This window comes from Phoxinus phoxinus (assembly GCF_949152265.1).
Source record: "Phoxinus phoxinus genome assembly, chromosome: 2".
Lineage (NCBI taxonomy): Eukaryota > Metazoa > Chordata > Actinopteri > Cypriniformes > Leuciscidae > Phoxinus > Phoxinus phoxinus.
In genome coordinates, this window is record NC_136877.1 from 45817486 (window position 1) to 45836090 (window position 18605).

At 40.0% G+C, this 18605-nt stretch overlaps 2 protein-coding genes across 2 annotated transcripts; both read left to right on the forward strand.

Annotated features, from left to right (window-relative positions):
- Nucleotides 1-1497: 1497 nt before the first annotated feature.
- Nucleotides 1498-13157, forward strand: LOC306987971 (uncharacterized protein; the record flags this gene model as incomplete). Its single annotated transcript, XM_079592646.1, has 7 exons — nucleotides 1498-1623; nucleotides 2107-2206; nucleotides 3413-4608; nucleotides 4776-4895; nucleotides 9011-9080; nucleotides 9491-9661; nucleotides 11277-13157. The coding sequence occupies 7 exons, from the start codon at nucleotides 1498-1500 to the stop codon at nucleotides 11414-11416; spliced, it is 1923 nt and encodes a 640-aa protein (XP_079448772.1). The 3' UTR covers nucleotides 11417-13157.
- A 286-nt stretch (nucleotides 13158-13443) lies between these two features.
- Nucleotides 13444-18224, forward strand: LOC306984206 (uncharacterized protein). The gene is made up of 7 exons (XM_079585345.1): nucleotides 13444-13567; nucleotides 13669-13811; nucleotides 13897-14046; nucleotides 15737-15790; nucleotides 15952-16107; nucleotides 17625-17747; nucleotides 17853-18224. Exons 1-7 carry the CDS (start codon nucleotides 13561-13563, stop codon nucleotides 17889-17891), a joined length of 672 nt encoding a protein of 223 aa, XP_079441471.1. The 5' UTR covers nucleotides 13444-13560; the 3' UTR covers nucleotides 17892-18224.
- The last annotated feature ends 381 nt before the right edge of the window (nucleotides 18225-18605 follow it).

Below are 18605 nucleotides of genomic sequence, written 5' to 3' on the forward strand. Positions count from 1 at the left end.
GTTTTCTCGGAGTTCACTGTGTAGCCTGCTCCCTGAATCGTCGTGCTTATTCATTTGTGGATGTTAACTGAATCTTTAAGTCAGCTACACTGTTTACTTCTGAATATTATATTTTATTCTGGTGCACTTAACGTTATCGCTACTGTGTAATAGTAGCCTATGCTATTCACCAACTATCCTATCCAATGCGTTCACAGTCTCTTTCACAGGCATCATTTGTAGTAGCCTATTCACTAACTGTTTGCTCAAGCTGGGTTGTTTCAACCCAATTATGGATCAAATATGGACAAACCCAGCCGTTGGGTTACATTTTTAAATTACATTTTTAACCCAACGTTTGGGTTTGTCCATATTTGACCCAAAATTGGGTTGAAACAACCCAGCATTTTTTAGAGTGTAGCGTTTTCTCTGATTTCACGGTGTAGCCTGCTCCCTGAATCGTGTAATTAAAATTTCCATATTTATTGCATGTCATTATGTCAGTATCAGTTGTCAGGATTGGAGGTGGTGAAAGGAGCGAGGACTCAGGTGCAGGAGTAGAAGGGTTTTTTAATGATAATAAAGATAAAACAAAATACAACAAAAACTACCCCGAGGGGGAAAACCAGACTTGGCTTGGCAGCAGGGAAACACAAGGTGCACAGATGACAACGAACCAGCACAGGACTGCAAACACAGGGAGAATAAATAGGGAGAGCAAACAAATCAGGTAATGAGGGAGGACAGGTTGGGCAAATGAATCAATAATCAGGTAACAAGGTGGACGGGGTTAGACGATTGACTGGAGAGCACATGGCACAATGAAACACATGACAAGCCATGTGCTCACAAGAAACAGGACTAGAACACAAGCACATGGCCAGTAAGACCAATCACCAGCCATGTGCTCACACAAAACGAGACATGAACACGCAGCTAATGAAAACACTCATAAGCCACGTGTTCACACAAAACATGACAACATGAAAGCACACAGACAGTGTAAAACACAAGCTGTGTGCTACACAGCACAAGACAAAACATGACATAAAAGCACATGAAACAAGGCACACGGAAGACAGAACAGGAGTGTCCCCTCCTCTAAAGGGACGCCACCTGAGGAACACCAAAAAACAAGACGGGAACATGACAACTCACCAACAGAAAACACAAGACGGGCAGATCAAAACACAGAGACAAAGAGGGGAGGGAGGGGAGCCAAGTCAGAGTCAGCAGAACATCCACAAAGTCAGGAATCAGGGAGGGACGGGCGGGTTGAGCCAGGGAGGCTCAGGCAGGTCTGGGGTCCTGGCAGAGAACCAGGGTGGAACCGGAGGGACAGACCAAGCGGGCTCCAGCCAATCCAGAACCCCATCAGACAGCCAGGGCAGGACCAGAGTGAAGACCAGACGGGCTTCGGCGTGTCTGGAGTCCCAGCTGAGAGCCTAGAGTTCCAGGGCAAACTCCCTCACGTCAGTCCCCTGTTGACGGAGGGAACTCAAGGTCTTGAACTGCAGCATGCGCTGGAAGAGAGGGCTGGAGACAGTGGAGGCTTGTGGATGGTGTGAACCCTTCTTCATGAGTCCTCATATTGGCTGGTTCATTCGGTCAGGACTGGAGGTGGTGAAAGGAGCGAGGACTCAGGTGCAGGAGTAGAAGACATATAAAAATGTCCCTGAACTTTTGTTGTGTAATTGTAACATTGAGCACTCAAACACACCAAACCAACAATTACTATATAATTCCGATAGCACCTGAAGGCAGCATAAAAACGCTATACATAGCCTATTTATATGTCATGGGCATATATGTGGTTTTAATTATATTTTTCACAAGGACATTTCTTTATGTGTAAACAACTAAGAACTGCTTGGTTGCCACATCAATGAATATCTGTTTTAAAGATGATTGCCATGATATAAATGTATCATAAAAGCAGTTCTTCTAAATGTTCCAACAAGTAAAACCGACAGCGAGACAGTGACAGAATCCCATATAGTCTGTTAATTTTCGTTTTCTCCAAAGCAAGCTGACACTGTATTGAATTTCTGGGACGCTTGTCTCACTAACTGTGATTGGACAAACACTCAAAGCTAGTGTGGTAAAGAACTTCCTTTACCTTATCAGTGGTTTCGTTTCAGAGGAATAAGTGCGCTGTGTGACAGGCTTTCGACACCAGTTTCTTGCGCTGCTTTACTGCTGATGATCCAGACAGTTTTTGTGTCAGGTACATCGGAATAAAGGCGTAAAAATGAGACACGGATTAATATTGATCGCGGTTTTCATTGCTGCAACAGGTAAAGTACACTATTTTACATTATTACTCGCTTTGAAAGGAAATGTTAAATAACACTGTGTGTCCACCATTAATTAAACACTGTGATTTAGCCTAATTAGTACATACTGACATAACATACTGAATTGCACTGCACTCTGGAACTTGAAAAAATACTAACATATTGTACTAGCTATATGTTTAAAAACATGTGGTACTATATTCCAAAAAGTGCAAGCCATACAACTGACTGATTTCTTCAAAAAGGAAGTGACTGTGCTGCAACATACAACTTCTGTAACCTATATTAACCACCTAAGCCTAATTAAGCCTAATTTAATTAATATTTAACTTTTGTGATTAGGTCATTTTTATTAATGAGAACGATTTTTTTTAACAAAAATGGCAGCGAAAAGATTTATTATTTGACATACTTGTCGGGAACTGATTTCGATTTCCATGCATGACTTGAATACAACGCCATGAAGAAAAAATACTGAGGTAAAATTTTGTATAAAGCGTCAGAACATTATAAAGGGTAAAGAGCAAGAAATATTGAAAGCCTAAAATGTCTTTTTCTTGAAGTTGGGATGATGTAGTTTTCTTCCCTTAATATTTAAAATGGACTGACTAGTCCAGTTCAGAAGTGTACAGCCTCAAGTGTACAAAAACTGTACTGGGGTGGTACCCTTACACCTTTGTAAAGAGTGCATATTAGTACCTTAAAGGTACATATTGGTACCAAAAGTGTACATATTAAATTGTAAATTAGAACCTTTTTAAAGGGGAGGGGGGATTTAAGGTTTATTGGGACACTTTTTCCCAGTCATCTCAATGGCAAAAAGTGACTAAATCAACCTGGATTTCCCCCTACCGTCCCAGTGACAGCTTTTGAACCATTTCTTCTGAGAGTGTACCCAACTTTCCCTAAAGCAAAGATAGTGTCAGTTATTTTGTCAGCACTTTCTGTTATGCGGCTAATCTTACCGTCTATCTTTTTCTTACTTCCTCACAAAAACGTTTACTTAGCTAAATATTTTAAAATTATGAATATTTTGTTTTGTCACTGAATTCTTTTGGCAGATGTAGCTCACGCTTGGGAACAAATTTTCTCACAATCCTGATTCCTGCATCACAAGTCTGCATCTTTTTCCTCAGCTCTCACCTCAGGAGAATATAGTTCAGCTTTTATGGTCAAACCGAACACAACATCCCATCACCCGAAGACAACAACCCACCACCTGACCACAACAACCCACCACCTGACCACAACAACCCACCACCCGAAGACAACCCACCACTCGAAAACAACCCACCACCCGAAGAGAACCCACCACCCGAAAACAACCCACCACCCGAAAACAACCCACCACCCGAAAACAACCCACCACCCGAAGAGAACAACCCAACACCCGAAGAGAACAACCCACCACCCGAAGACAACCCACCACCCGAAGACAACCCACCGCACGAAGACAACCCACCACCCGAAGACAACCCACCGCCCGAAGACAACCCACCGCCCGAAGACAACCCACCGCCCGAAGACAACCCACCGCCCGAAGACAACCCACCACCCGAAGACAACCCACCGCCCGAAGACAACCCACCACCCGAAGACAACCCACCGCCCGAAGACAACCCACCGCCCGAAGACAACCCACCGCCCGAAGACAACCCACCGCCCGAAGACAACCCACCTCCCGAAGACAACCCACCACCCGAAAACAACCCACCACCCGAAGACAACCCACCACCCGAAAACAACCCAGCACCCGAAGACGACAACCCAGCACCCCAAGACGACAACCCAGCACCCCAAGACGACAACCCAGCACCCCAAGACGACAACCCAGCACCCCAAGACGACAACCCAGCACCCGAAGACAACAACCCAGCACCCGAAGACAACAACCCAGCACCCGAAGACAACAACCCAGCACCCGAAGACGACAACCCAGCACCCCAAGACGACAACCCCGCACCCCAAGACAACAACCCAGCACCCCAAGACAACAACCCAGCACCCCAAGACAACAACCCAGCACCCGAAGACAACAACCCAGCACCCAAAGACAACAACCCAGCACCCGAAGACAACAACCCAGCACCCCAAGACAACAACCCAGCACCCGAAGACAACAACCCAGCACCCAAAGACAACAACCCAGCACCCGAAGACAACAACCCAGCACCCAAAGACAACAACCCACCACCCGAAGACAACAACTGCCCCTCCAGCACCAACGCCACCCACCAACATGACAAAGGGAAGTTATAATGTTACTGATGATAAAGGCAATATCTGTATTCTGGCTGACTTGGGAATCGGGATCCGTGTGAACACCAGTGGGGTAAGATGCTTTCTGTTGGAGGGATATATCTACGGTACATCCAAATGCGATTCCTGCTTATTATATGTAGGCTAAACCGCTTGTATCCTTCACACTGTCTACCTTGTAATTTCTCCATATTCCATATACATATTATCCATTGTTCTGAAACATTTCTGTCATTCTAGGTCAATGGCACGTTCATTGTTCAGCCAAGCAAAACTACTTCCACTGGACAATGTTTGGATAAAACTGCTAATATCACTCTCCGGTTTGATGAAGGCCATTTTATCCTAAAATTTAAAAATGTAAGTCTGTTTATGGGTTTTCAAAAATAGCCTATTCTAAACAATGTTGTCATGTATGATGGAATTTAATCAACAAAAGATTTCATAACATTACAGAAGAAAAAAAAACATATACCAAACCAGCCCGGTCTCACCCCAAAACGTCACATACTGACGGGTCTTGACCATACGTCAACATACGCCGAAAAGGGTTCCCCTATACCGTCAATATGAGACGCAGACATAAGCGCCTCTTAGCGGTACCCTGACGCATAAACCTACCCATAACCCGAATCGTCACACATGGACGTTAAAGGGTACCCTTTTCGTCGTATGTTGCCGTATGGTCAAGACCCGTCAGTATGTGACGTTTTGGGGTGAGACTGTGTTAACCAAACTGGGCCGCGGACGAAAAGGCCATTCTTTTAGAAGAATACGGTAAAAGAAAAAACATTCAGTCACTCATGTGCACAAGACCAAAGCCTGGCAGGAGGTAACGGAAAAAATTAACTCAAGAAATCTAGCTAGCTGTCAATCGCACAGTAGAAGTCATGAAAAAGTATGAAAACGTAGTTGTGAGCTCAAGAAAAGAGATAAACAACTACAAAAGGAATCTGGAAAAAACGGTGAGTTATATATGCTAGCTAAATTGATTTACGTGAAAGAATATTGAATCAAAAAGTAGCGCGCTTGATTTAATACAGTTTAACACATGTTTTATTGTGTAAAGGAGGAGAGACCTGTCCGAGACATCAAAACTGGTACAAGAAATATTAGGGAAGGATTCTCCGACTCTAGTCGGTATTGCTGGCGTGCCTCAAAGCAGCTTGGGAAAAAGGTAAAATAACACAGATGAACGCTAATGCATTTTGTAAAATGTCTTTTGCTTTCAAAGATGGTCATGAATGATGTAAAGATACAGAGTTTGGGCAAGGTGCTGTAATAATAATAATACTTTTTTTTTTTCATCCTACCCCACCTTAAACTGGGAAAATGTTCCTGGAGCGACAAGCCCCACTTCCAGTCATCCAGCCGCAGGGTTAGCGACATTAGGTATAGTAAAATGCAAAAACTTTTCAAAAATTGTGACCCTGGACCACAAAACCAGTCACACGTCTATATTTGTGGCAATAGCCTACATTGTATGGGTCAAAATTATCGATTTTTCTTTTATACCAAAAATCCTTAGGATACTAAGCAAAGATCATGTTCCATGAAAATATATTTTGTAAATTTCCTACCGTAAATATATATATAAAAAAATATTTTTTTGTGAGTGGATGCAGCAAAATAAATGGACAACTTTAAAGGCAATTTTCTCAATGTTAAGATTTTTTGCACCCTCAGATTCCAGATTTCGGCCAAATATTGTCCTATCCTAACAAACCGTACATCAATGGAAAGCTTTTTTTATTCAGCTTTCAGATGTAGGCCTATAAATCTCAATGAAAAATTGAGACAATTTTGTGGTCCAGGGTCACAATTTAATTGTTAATATAAATAAAAAGTCGTTTTATTTGTTTTGTTTTCAGACATTCATCTGAGGAGAGAGGATCGGCCAGAGTAACATCTGGGCTCGCTGAACTTCAATGAGAAGATGAAAAGCAGTTGAAGATTTCTAAATTAGAAATGAAAACAGAACACTTAAATATGCAGAACATACTTCAATACAAAATTAACAAACTTGGGCATGAGGGATTAATAAATTTACACCCAATAAGAGAAGAAGAATAACACAAACATTAATCTGTTGATATAGAGTATTTATTATTCAAATGATTTTTAATAGACCAACATAAATATTAATTGTATATAATAATCCAGTGTAATTTTCTTATTGTCTGTTATTTTCAATATATAGCCTAAATAAAAATGTAGTTTCATAAATTGAAGTCTGTTTTAATTTTATTTATTTTAATTTTAATAAAAAAACAGCTAAGCCAGCTGTCACGTTGCTTCCCCTGTGAGCTCCGGCATATCCTTTTTCTTCTAAACTCATTCTAAAAGAGCAGCGGCGTTGATTCAAATGCAGTCAGAGCACTGAATATACAGAGAGCTCACGCCTAAGGAGCCTACTCGCAGCCGCTTGGATGAGTGGTTTATGTTGGGACCCCAGCAGGCCCCTCACCAGAGAGCCGCCCCGTTCTTCCCGGAAGTCCACGAAGAACTAACCAAATCCAGGCGCGCACCCTACTATGCACGCCTGCAACCGTCAACATCTGCAGCGCTCTCGACCATCGACGGCGCCGAGGAAAAGGGCTATGAGAGCCTAGAGGAAGCTGTGGCTGCGCACCTCTGCCCACCCTCGGCTAGTTGCTGGAAAGCTAAAGTTTCCCATCCTTCTAAACCCTGCAGGACGACCTCAGCCCTAGCGGGAAGGGCCTACGTGTCCGCTGGCCAGGCAGGCTCTGCCCTCCACTCGATGGCGGTCCTCCAGGTGTTCCAAGCTAAGCTCCCCCGCTCTATGGATGAGACTGGACCCGATGGACCCCAGATGTGTTCTGTGACCTCCGCAGCGCCACAGACTTGGCCCTGTGCGCAAAAGCCACCGCCCAGGCCATTGGCAGAGCCATGGCCAGTAGTGGTGCTGGAGTGCCACTTGTGGTTAAACTTGACGGAGATCAAAGACGCGGACAGGACCGCCTTGAGTCCAGTACGCGTCATTGCGCTTATCATAGCACGGCGTGATTGGATTGTATCACCATAGCTTACTACGCAATACGACTGACAATTCGAAAGGGAACGTCTCTGTTACAAACGTAACCTCGGTTCCCTGAGATAAGGGAACGAGTATTGCGTATATGGCCGTGCTATGGTGCACACGACTTGGTTCGTCGCTTCAGTCGATTAAACCTGAATCCATGGCAAAATCGAGCGTCTTTTATAGGCAGAGCCCACCCCTTCTTGCGGGCTCTGCGCTCAGCTCGGCGGGCTTCGCACCGATTGGTTCGCACAGTTATGCCGCTCTGCCATTGGTTTGTGCAGTTCCCACTGACCAGCCAATAGCGTGTGAGTAAGCCTCAGCACTGTTATGGCTGTGCAGTAGCACTGCGTTATTTTATAAAAGGCTTATTTAGTAGAAAAGGAGTTTTCCCCATAGCATATAGCTACGCAATGCTAATTCCCTGTCTCAGGGAACCGAGGTTACGTTAGTAACCGAGACGTTTTTGTTAGAGCAGTGTTGCATCGTTCCTGCAATATGAAAAACGGAAGATGATAACTATCTCTATTTCCGCACATTTAACTAATTTTATTGATCTATACTTCTAAATAACTAAACTGGTGTTATTTAAATTAATTTTACCTGTGCAGCTCCTACTGGATTCCTAAAAGGTTACATAATAAGCCATGAACGACAGGGATAACCACTGTCCCCCAAAAGTAAGGCCCTGTTCGTTCCATCCTCAAAATGGCGATAAATGTTACGTTCAGACAGCATGCATGAGTCATGCGTAGGCTACTGCCGGGCCACTCAGCAGTAACATTTGTTATTTTGCTGTCTGGCTCACATATCAGCTGTACATTTATAGATTGAAAGTTTTTTGCGGTTGGGAAACTGATATTCATATTGGTGGGGGGCTTTAATTTGTATGCGTGTTTCATCTATCACTCCGCAAACGCGTGGGAATCCAGCAACTGCATACAAGGATTGAGACGGAGGATTGACTGATGGTTAAACCTATATTCCCGGAAGTCATTCACAGTCTCCAATGGATTATTTCAATCATTAAACATGTGTCTAGGTACTCCGTCCTCTTCAATGACCATGCAATCAGCCATCGCGCTTGAGTTTATAAGAGAGCTGTTTTGGTCCCTTCGTTTTTTTAAGGTGAAACGGTTGCACTTTGTTGCAACGCATAACAGAACTTAAGGGAACACTTAAGCAATTAAGGGAAATACTTAGTGACAGACTTAAGTGGACCCTTCTGTTTGCTTCCTTATTTCCCTAAGGGTACCCTTAACCTTTAAGGGTTTTCTTAACTTGAGGGCTTTCATGCAACCGGCCCAAGGTGGTTTATTGACTGTTACAGGATTTTTGTTATGATTTGAAAATTATGTGATGGTTTTATAATACATTATGGTTCTTATTCTTTTGTGTTTGTGTTCTATTTACATAATTTTTTTATACTTTCCAGGATGAAACAAAAAAAAGGGTCTATGTCGAGTTAGTGGAGTATGATTTGAAATATGCTTTCAAACGTGGAGGTAAATTCCCTGCCATACAATTTGCCTTGTAAAACACCCACAATAACACACATCCTCCATTTTCAGCAATTTATTTACCTGTCTTTTTTTTTTTTACTTGGATAAATTATTACTATTATTATTATTATTTTACTCATTGGTTCCTCAAAAATCTACTGAAAACAGAATTCTTGCTTGAAAATTCTTTTAAAGTGATATAGCCAAGCCTCAATAAAAAAATGCATGAATGCATTTAATTTTGAATTAAAAATCAATATGACTTTGCATATCGTTTTTATGTCCATGTGAATACATTTTCCCACTTTCAAACATGGGTGGTAGTGGAAGAGTTTTGACCTATAATTATGACTTTTATTGATATAATTTTGTTTGTATGTTTGATCAAATTATTTTTACTTTTGTCAACAAAGCATTGAGAGATTTCACCGGGAAGAACGAGTCTCTTGAGCTGTTTTCCGTGGCTCCGGGTCACTCTTACTCCTGCAGTGCTCAGACCGTGTACATGGGGAACGGTGTGAGCCTAGATCTGACCAATTACAGACTTCAGGCCTTCAACATCAAAAACAAGGGATTTGGCACATGTAAGTATAGAGTAATGACACTTCAAAATCTTAAAGCACCCGGTCCTTGTAGTCCTTAAAGAAACCTTTATGTTACACTCTACATCAAGTTATGTTGCTATTTGGACTATACTCTTTACCTTTTTTATGCACTGTATAGCTGACCGTCCTGGTCACAGTGATTTTACCAAGTAAGACATGTTCCTGGATCAACATATTTTGTGTCATATTCCTAACTCTACTAATAACTTATCCCTAAAATCAGAGGGAAATGATGGTGAATAACACTGATGTAGAAGAACTGGTTGTAAGCCTAAACGTGACATAAACTGTAAACTCAAATCTGATTGGTTGAATGTTGTTCCAGGATCAACAAAGATGTTGCACTTGGTGAAATCATGTTCACCATTATGTCCTACATACTTTGTACAGCTTGTTTACAAAGATTGTTGCAAATTTGGCAATGCAAAGGAGCTGGTTATACCAGCTAAGTTAATGTAGGCCTGTTATAAAGTCCAAAGGCTAACTAACATATTATTAACTAATGTGGATGCATTTTTTTGTAAAGGGGTGGTTGATTATGATTTCACTTTTGTAACTTTAGTTAGTGTGTATTTTTGCTGTTTACAATAGCATGTCACTCTTACAACAGTTCCCACATGAGTGATTTATGGATTATCATGACAAAATATGCTAATCAATGACTTGAAGATAGTTAACTCCACATCAGCAACATAAATTCGTCAACTAACCATTCAGAAACCATTCGTACTGTTGCCTTCTACATGTTGTCACTTCTTCTTGAGTCTCTCCATCATTGTCCGACTCCAGTTTAAACATAAAAGGCAGAACAGTTTCTGACATTTTAGTGCTTGAATGCGTGAGGTAATCGGAGCTGCTAACACACACAAGCTCTTGAAGCTCCGCCTTCTGTGCCGGGAGCAGCAGCTCATTTGCATTTAAAGGGACACACATGAAACAACGCGTTTTTACTGACCCTCAAAAGGGGACAACTTTAATATGCTGTAAAAAAAAATATCTGTAGAGTATTTTGAGCTAAAACTTCACATACACACTCTGGGGACAACATAGACTTATTTTACTGTAAAAAGGGGCATTATACCCTTTAAATCATATGAAAGTCTGCTACTTTTTTAAATAGCTTTTTTATTATTTGACATGACCACTTTAAATGTCATGCACATTCAATTATTATCGGTAATACAACTGTATTACGAGCAGTTTGGCCACCTTTTTAAGTATTGTATCTATTGAATTATTGCTATTTTAAAACTGGAAAAAACGACACAACTTTTGCCGAGATTTGAAGTATTTGGTATTTGCTGAAAGTCAGATTTGAGTCGACAGATTTTACAGAAAATGTCATAGTGTATAACGATCACAGACTTTTGTTTCTTTTAGTACAAGACTATAATTCCGTCCAGTCAGAGAATCAAACATGTTTGATATTGTTTGTTGTTTAGTGTAGGATTCCCACTCACAAAGGTTTTAAAACAATTAAGTCGTGTGGTGTTCTAGCCTTTAATTTTGCCTTTAAAACTAGAAAATTGACTCTGCTTTCGTTTCTTCCAATGAGATACAAGTTCACTGTGCTCTGTTTGTGTTTGTCCAACAGCTGATCTATGCAAGGCTGATAAACGGGACTACCGCGCTCTCATCGCCGTGTGCATAATCCTCATCATTCTCATCGCCATTGTAGTCATTGCTTATCTTATCAGGAAAAAACGGAGAAGTTATGGGTACCAGTCAGTGTAATTAATAATAGAAAGGATTTTTCTTTCTGTTGTGCTGGTTTCTTTTTTTGTTTTTGCAAACTGAAGGGTTTTACTATTCTGTATTGTGGTCTGATCCTTGTTTAACTCAAGCTGAATGCACTGAATAATGGGAATAATGTGTAAATTTGGATACAAATAATAAATTATTTGTCCCAAAAAAAGGTTACTTTTTTAATATGTAGCATTAAATAGAAAACTTGTCATGGTAATGCATGTATGATGCTGGTCCTGGTTTGTCTTTCTCACCCTGCATTGCATTACGTGAGTTTTTGTAGTTTACCACTTTAATTCTTTTCATGTGAATTATCTTTTGTATAGTGAAAAAAAAAGAAGTTCTGTGGTGTAGAAATGGAAGAGGAAGAGGGGAAACCACAAGCATTATTTTTGTCAGTGTGTTATGTGGCGGCGCAGATGCAGAATCGTGCAGAAGAGTAGCCTATATAGAACAATTTTCTATTAATTTCACCCAAATATGAGTCCACGCTTTTACAAAAAATATTTAAAGCAACATTTCTAAAATCATCCTCTAAATTCTGTCATTTTTTTCTCTAAATTTGATTTGGATTTTAGTAAGTCCTTCTTGAGAAAATCTACTTTTTAAAACCTTTTTATGCCTTTATTCATGCTATAAGGTTAAACATTAAGACTATTTTTTTTTTAAAGATTTTTTGTGCCATTTTCAAACTGCGTGCGATCGAGGTGGCGCTCGAGATCGCGAGCTCGCGCAGCACAGACGCATCTTTAGAAATTCTTGAGAATTGCTAGGGAATTTGAAACCAGATACACTTTTCTGCCTAATCTTAAAGTTATCTTTCTCTTTCAATACATTTTACCTTGTATTTTCTGTATACCTTGCATATTCTTATGTCTGTGCAGCTCAGTAGTGCTTGTTGACATCTCTATTGCAAAACTATTTTCCCTGTTCATCAGAAACCTTCTTTTATAAAGTAGAGTTCGCACTGTAAAATACGACAGTGGTTAGCCTCTGTATTGTCGAAAGACCTATGGCAAGCCGTTTTAACATTTAATCCTTAAAATGTACCAGTATCTATTTCCATGCTATAGTGCTTTTTTTTTTAGATACTATCTATTAGGTAGCCTACTTATTCATTTAATTTGCTACTAGTGCTTATTCTTTAGGGCACTAGTACCTTTTTAAAGTCTTTATTCTAATTTCATGACTTACTCGCAACATAACGTCGCATTCCTTTTCACCTTTCACCAAGTCAGAATACGAACAATCTTGCTTTTTATACGTGACATACAGCGCGCCTCCACAACTGAAGAGTGTGCGCCGCGCACACAGTAGGCTATAATGTTGAGGAAATACAAAGACATGAAAGTAAACATTTCTGAGGTGTTAAACTTTTTATTTCGTAACAATTTATGAGATAACGCTGGAATAATAACACAGACCATCTCATCTGACATCAGATGACAGGTGGAAAAAAAAGTGAAACAACTGCATCAGATTGGTTAAGTAACATTACCCACAGTCTAGCCTATACTTTTGCTCATTTTTATACCTGATTATATGGTATCTTTCCTTAATCATCTGAAATGTCTGCTAGCAAATGTTACGCTAGCATAGCATAACGGTTTAGGATGCTGAGCTTACAATCATGTAGCTGAATATCCTATTTTTTTATTAATCATATTTTGTTGTATTTTATTGTTAATGTTTGTGTGTTTTTCAAAATAAATGAACTAAATTAATTTTGAGTCTGCATTCATGATTCACAGCTGTTGAAATAACCTTTAAATTAGTTTGGGCAAATGAGGACATAAATTAGGTTAAACTACTGCATGTCCGCCCATAGAAAAATAAATAAATATACAAAAACCACTTGATTCAAGAAGAAAGATCCAGGAATTTCACTTTTCCGTTTAGGCCTACATGACGAAAGTTTGGTCACCGATTATGTTGCTGTAGTCGCTTAATTTTGTTAGATGGGTAAATTGTAACGGTTAGATGTTAAAATGGATTGCCATAGAAGTCTGTATGAACTCCTCAAGCTCCAGATGGGAGAGGGGCGGAAACATTCCCAAAACCCCATAACGGAGTCTTTTTCAGGGATTTGGGGCGCACTATTGTTTTGAACGCATAAAGACCAGCCGAAGAAAATGACGAGTAGGCTAAGATATCTTATTAATAATGTGTATTTTATAAATTGTTATTTGCAACAACCGAACCTGGACTGATCCGAGACTTGTTCTGACGCTGTTCCTCAGGCGAACCCGAGGCAGATGTTTCGGATGTTGCAGCGCTGAGCGCGAGCGATTCGGGCGACGCGGGGGCGTTACTGGAAGTTACTTTCCAGAGAAACCCACGTCAAAAATACAAATACCTGGAGGCAGAACCCAAGATTTTAGGGGTACACGTAGAGTTAGCGTAAAAAAGTAGAATACAATGTGTTGTGAAACACGTCCACTAAAGAGTTGTATATGTCTCATCCACAGGTGACGGAGATCGCGCTGACTGTCTTCTTCATTGGTTGCAGAATTCCGTTTTATGTAGGAATGTCTTTAAGCTACAGAAATCCGTATGCTATGACTATTTTCGATTTTGTTTGGATGACAAACACCACCATGCGAGCGTTTTCCTTTGTTGTAAGTGTTCATTGTATGTGTTACTGTAATTAATTATTTTTTACATATTTAATAAGCCTGTTCATAAGCCAGTTTAAGTTGGTTTGCTGGTCTTAAAGGATTCGTTCACTTTTAAAATGAAAATTCTGTCATCATATACTCACCCTTAAGTTGTTTCAAACCTGTATGAATTTCTTTCCTCTGCTGAACACAAAGGAAGATATTTAGAAGAATGTCAGTAACCAGACAGTTTCTGGTTCCCATTGACTTCCACAGTATATTTTTTTTTTCCTACTATGGAAGTCAATGGGAACCAGAAACTGTCTGGTTACTGACATTCTTCTAAATATCTTCCTTTGTGTTCAGCAGAGGAAAGAAATTCATACAGGTTTGAAACAACTTAAGGGTGAGTATATGATGACAGAATTTTAATTTTAAAAGTGAATTAATCCTTTAACCAATTTAAAGCTTCTGACAATATATAACATATTGTAACAAGGAGAACTCCGGTCAATTTTAACATTGAGCTAATTTTGTGTAAATTTGGAGTGCTATCAATACAGAAAACAACGACAAAAATCGGTGTTGCCTACTGTGTTATCCTCTTTTTAAAATTTGCAGTAGTCGATTGTCGAGGTCACGTGCGTGATCATATTTAACTAAACCTATAAGCGTGAACTCGACAATCGACTACTGTGGACTTCGACCGAAAACAGGATGTAAATACAGGTATGTGCGCTGGCTGAAATAACATCATTTTTATTCATATCTTTCACATCTACTGCAGTCAGATTCACTCGTGTTCACTCTGAAGGAATCATCTAACATGGCTGGGCACTTGTATGACACATCAAGGATGTTAAGAGGCTAAAGGCAGGTTTAAAACTTGCCCCATTGAAGTCAACAGGGTGCAAATTTTAAAAAGAGGATAACACGGTGTAGGCAACACTGATTTTTGTCGTTGTTCTCTGTATTGACAGCACTCCAAATTTACAAAAAAATGAGCTCAATGTTAAAATTGACCGGAGTTCTCCTTTAAGCTGTTCCAATACATGATGGTTCAATATAGGTGGGTTCACACCTTGATGGCCAAATCAGAGATAGGAGGGCCACTGTCCTGCAGAGCTGTGACCCCTGGTAAAAACCTCACAGGCTTTAGTGATCCTGAAGACATTGGTTGCGTCCGAAATCGCATAGCTACTGTCTTGTGTACAATGAGTAATTAGTAGCCTACTTCACGACTGTTCAAAAAAGTATGTTCTATACAGTAGGCTATGAGTGTGTGTGTACTAGCCTACTCTTAGGCTACAGTAGGCAATTAATGTAATCCGTAACTACATTCGCCACAATGTCAGTATCATGTGACACGTCTTTTGCGTTGCTTCACTTTGTTTCACAATTCCCAATTCTCTCCTGTGGCCTCATGGGATATTAAAGTGTCCAGAATATGCACACTTCAGAATCTCGCCGGACGAAGTAGATCGACTTTTTCCCTACTCTTTTGTGAGTACTGTGAATTCGGACATAATTCCTTTGTCACATACTGTTTTTTGCCTACTATATAGTAGGGAATTATGTGATTTTGGATGCAGCCATTGATTAGCATGTTCAGGTGTGTGATTAGGGTTGGAGGCGGAGCTAAACTCTGCAGGACTGTGACCCTTCAGGACAGAAGTTGCTCATCCCTAAAGTCAATGTTTTCCTTAAACAGAGCATAATTGCTGGCAGCTTGGCGATAGCAGCGCAGAAACTCCACCTACCGACAGTAAGAGTATCTGGACACATATACAAATAAAAGAAATTTTGTATAAAAAGTGTCATCATGCAAGTTAAGCACTATATGAGCCCACTGAAATTTTGGGTCCCCACTCCAAATGTGTCAGGAAATAAGCATTTCATTATGTGTGTCATTTTATTTCTTAACAGCTTAAGGCATGTTTGGGAATGCAGGTGGTCACATGTGTGGCATATTCTATCTATCTCTTGTCTACGCTTAATCCACCAATGGACCCTGGTGTCTGCTGGCTTTACTACAATTATAACGAGACAATTCCTGAAAACAGCACATGTACACTCGCAGAGGTAAGCTAAACCGTTTTAAAGAGAACATTTCAATGCTATTATTGTCACTGTGCTGTTCTCCTTTGAAAATAATGCTCTGCATAGGATGTGGGAAAGCAAAAACTTTCATATATAACTGAAACGGTTTCTAAATGTAAAAATTAAAGGGAAAGTTCCCCCCAAAATTGTCAGATTAGTTACTAACCCTCATGTCGTTCCAAACCCGTATGACTTTGGTTCATTTTCGAAATTATGTTTTATTAACAAAGTTCGGGAGGAGCACGTTCCGAGAATTAACACGAGTGGAGAGCACTCAGCGATCAATGATAAGAGGCGTATTCAGCAGTCTCACCTCGATCCATTGACAGTTTAGCAGCATCCCTCCACCACCCCTTCTCCACACTTCTGACACTTCTGAGAGCTCGGAGCCCTCCCCCCGGACAGCACGCCAAATACGCATTCAACTTTATCCCCTCTAATAGAGAGCCTAACTCCCTCCCCTTCCGGTGGACCACCATGGGACCTTAATTCGGAAAAATATTGTATGGTAGTCAATGGCGAGAGACAACAAATATTTTGATCTCGTTTGAATTGTGCCCTGAATTACACATATGATGTTTGTCAATTTAAAAGATACATTTTAAAGTCAAGAAAGTCGCAGTTTGATGTAAAACTGTTGAGGTATAAGACATATATACATTTCTTGAGGTATAAGAAAATACGTAATTACAAAGACTAAACCCAAAAGGCGCACATGTGACGTCATACCTTTTCACTCAATGAATGAAGCTAACTTTACTGAAGCTAACGTCTGTCATTTTTTCTATAGTCTTACGTTATAATTGTAACGTTACGCCGTCATGCCTGAGTGTTTTGTACCAGACTGCACACACACGAGCAACGGTGACGTACAGTAGGCCTACGAGATGAGAGATGTAGTTCATTGAGCGATTTTCACATAAAACTAAATGTTACTCTTCTGTTTTATGACAAACTGCGACTTTCTTGACTTTCATAATTCTCTTTTAAATTGACAAACATCACATGTGTAAATCAGGTTCAGTTCAGACGGAATAAAAAGATAAGTTGTCTCTCGCCGTTGACTACCATACATATTTTTTCCGAAATAAGGTCCCATGAGCCGGAAGCGGAGGGGAGGAACTTAGGCTCTCTATTGTATGTAAGTGTGAACTCGTGACACACAAATAAAGATCTTTTTAATAAAATCTGAGAGCTTTCTGTTCCTCCATTGACAGCTACGCAACTACCACTGTGACGCTTCAAAAAGTTCATAAAGAGATCGTAAAACTAATCCAAATGAATTGAGCGGTTTAGTCCAATTTTCTGAAGAGGCTCAATCACTTTATATGATGAACAGATTTAATTTAGGCTTTTATTCACATATTCATCAACTCACACATCAGGTGTGGTAGCCTATAAAGCTCGGGGATTGAAAAACAGCTATTACTGTACATGATGATGAAATATATGTAATTAAATGTTGATTTATATATCGTTTACCCTCTTTACTCACACAGGAGGGATTCAGTCATCTGACTTCATTGGATCGACTCATTGAGGCGACTCAGATCGCTCTCTCTCTCACTCTCGCCGCGTACTGTTGCAAAGTGATTCCCTGCTGCACTCCCAGATCTCATGTGGTAAGCGATGCTCACTTCATAAACCTTTCCATGCTGGCGACCAGAACGAATGATGTGAAATATGATGCAGAGTTCACGATTGTAAACCGTTTCTGTCTTTTTCAGCCTGTCATCGTCATGATGCCACCAACAGCTCCACAGTGAAAGTGAGAGTGTGTGCACCTAAAAAGACATAATTGTATCTAATAATACTAATAAAACTGGCACATTATTAAACACACCAATACATTATACTATATTCAAACATATCATTATTTATATACATTTATTTTAAGAGCATGAAAACATCCACCCAAGTTTGTATTTTTTTTTTATAAAGTGCACTTATTTCTGAACACAAAATTGTATAATAGCCAGTATGAATTAATATATTTACAATACAAAATGTAAAATGTGTAAGAATGGCCTTTTCAGTTGCTATATGGACAGTGTCAATACTCTAATAAGGTTATTAAAATCTAACAATTTTATATCATATTATGAATGATTTTCTGTGTAGACAGCATTCTTCTAGAATACATGCATGACAACAATTATATTCATGTATTTCCATCCACCAATTTCTATGTGAGTTTTGGGATATTGCATAAAAAAATCCCGCTGGATGGAAACGGCAAGATGCGCATAAAAACGTATGCGCTCAATTGAGTAGGATAATGTTTTTGTCCGATAAAAAGACGTGCATAAACTATGATAGAAACAAATTTACCTACTAAATCCTTCAATGCACTGCAAAAAACGTGTGTGACTTTGCCTCAACAGTGGATGTGATTGGATAACTGGACTAACCAAATGTTGCTTTGATCATTCTGAAATCTCTGAGCCAAAGTCTGTCATCAGAATGATTTGGTTTAGAAG

What these genes read in the sequence shown, in the direction of transcription:
- LOC306984206 (XM_079585345.1), top strand. An exon ending in TGCGAGCGTTTTCCTTTGTT is followed by an intron (nt 14,047 to 15,736) that starts GTAAGTGTTCAT and finishes TTCCTTAAACAG; the next exon opens with AGCATAATTGCTGGCAGCTT. An exon ending in AGAAACTCCACCTACCGACA is followed by an intron (nt 15,791 to 15,951) that starts GTAAGAGTATCT and finishes ATTTCTTAACAG; the next exon opens with CTTAAGGCATGTTTGGGAAT.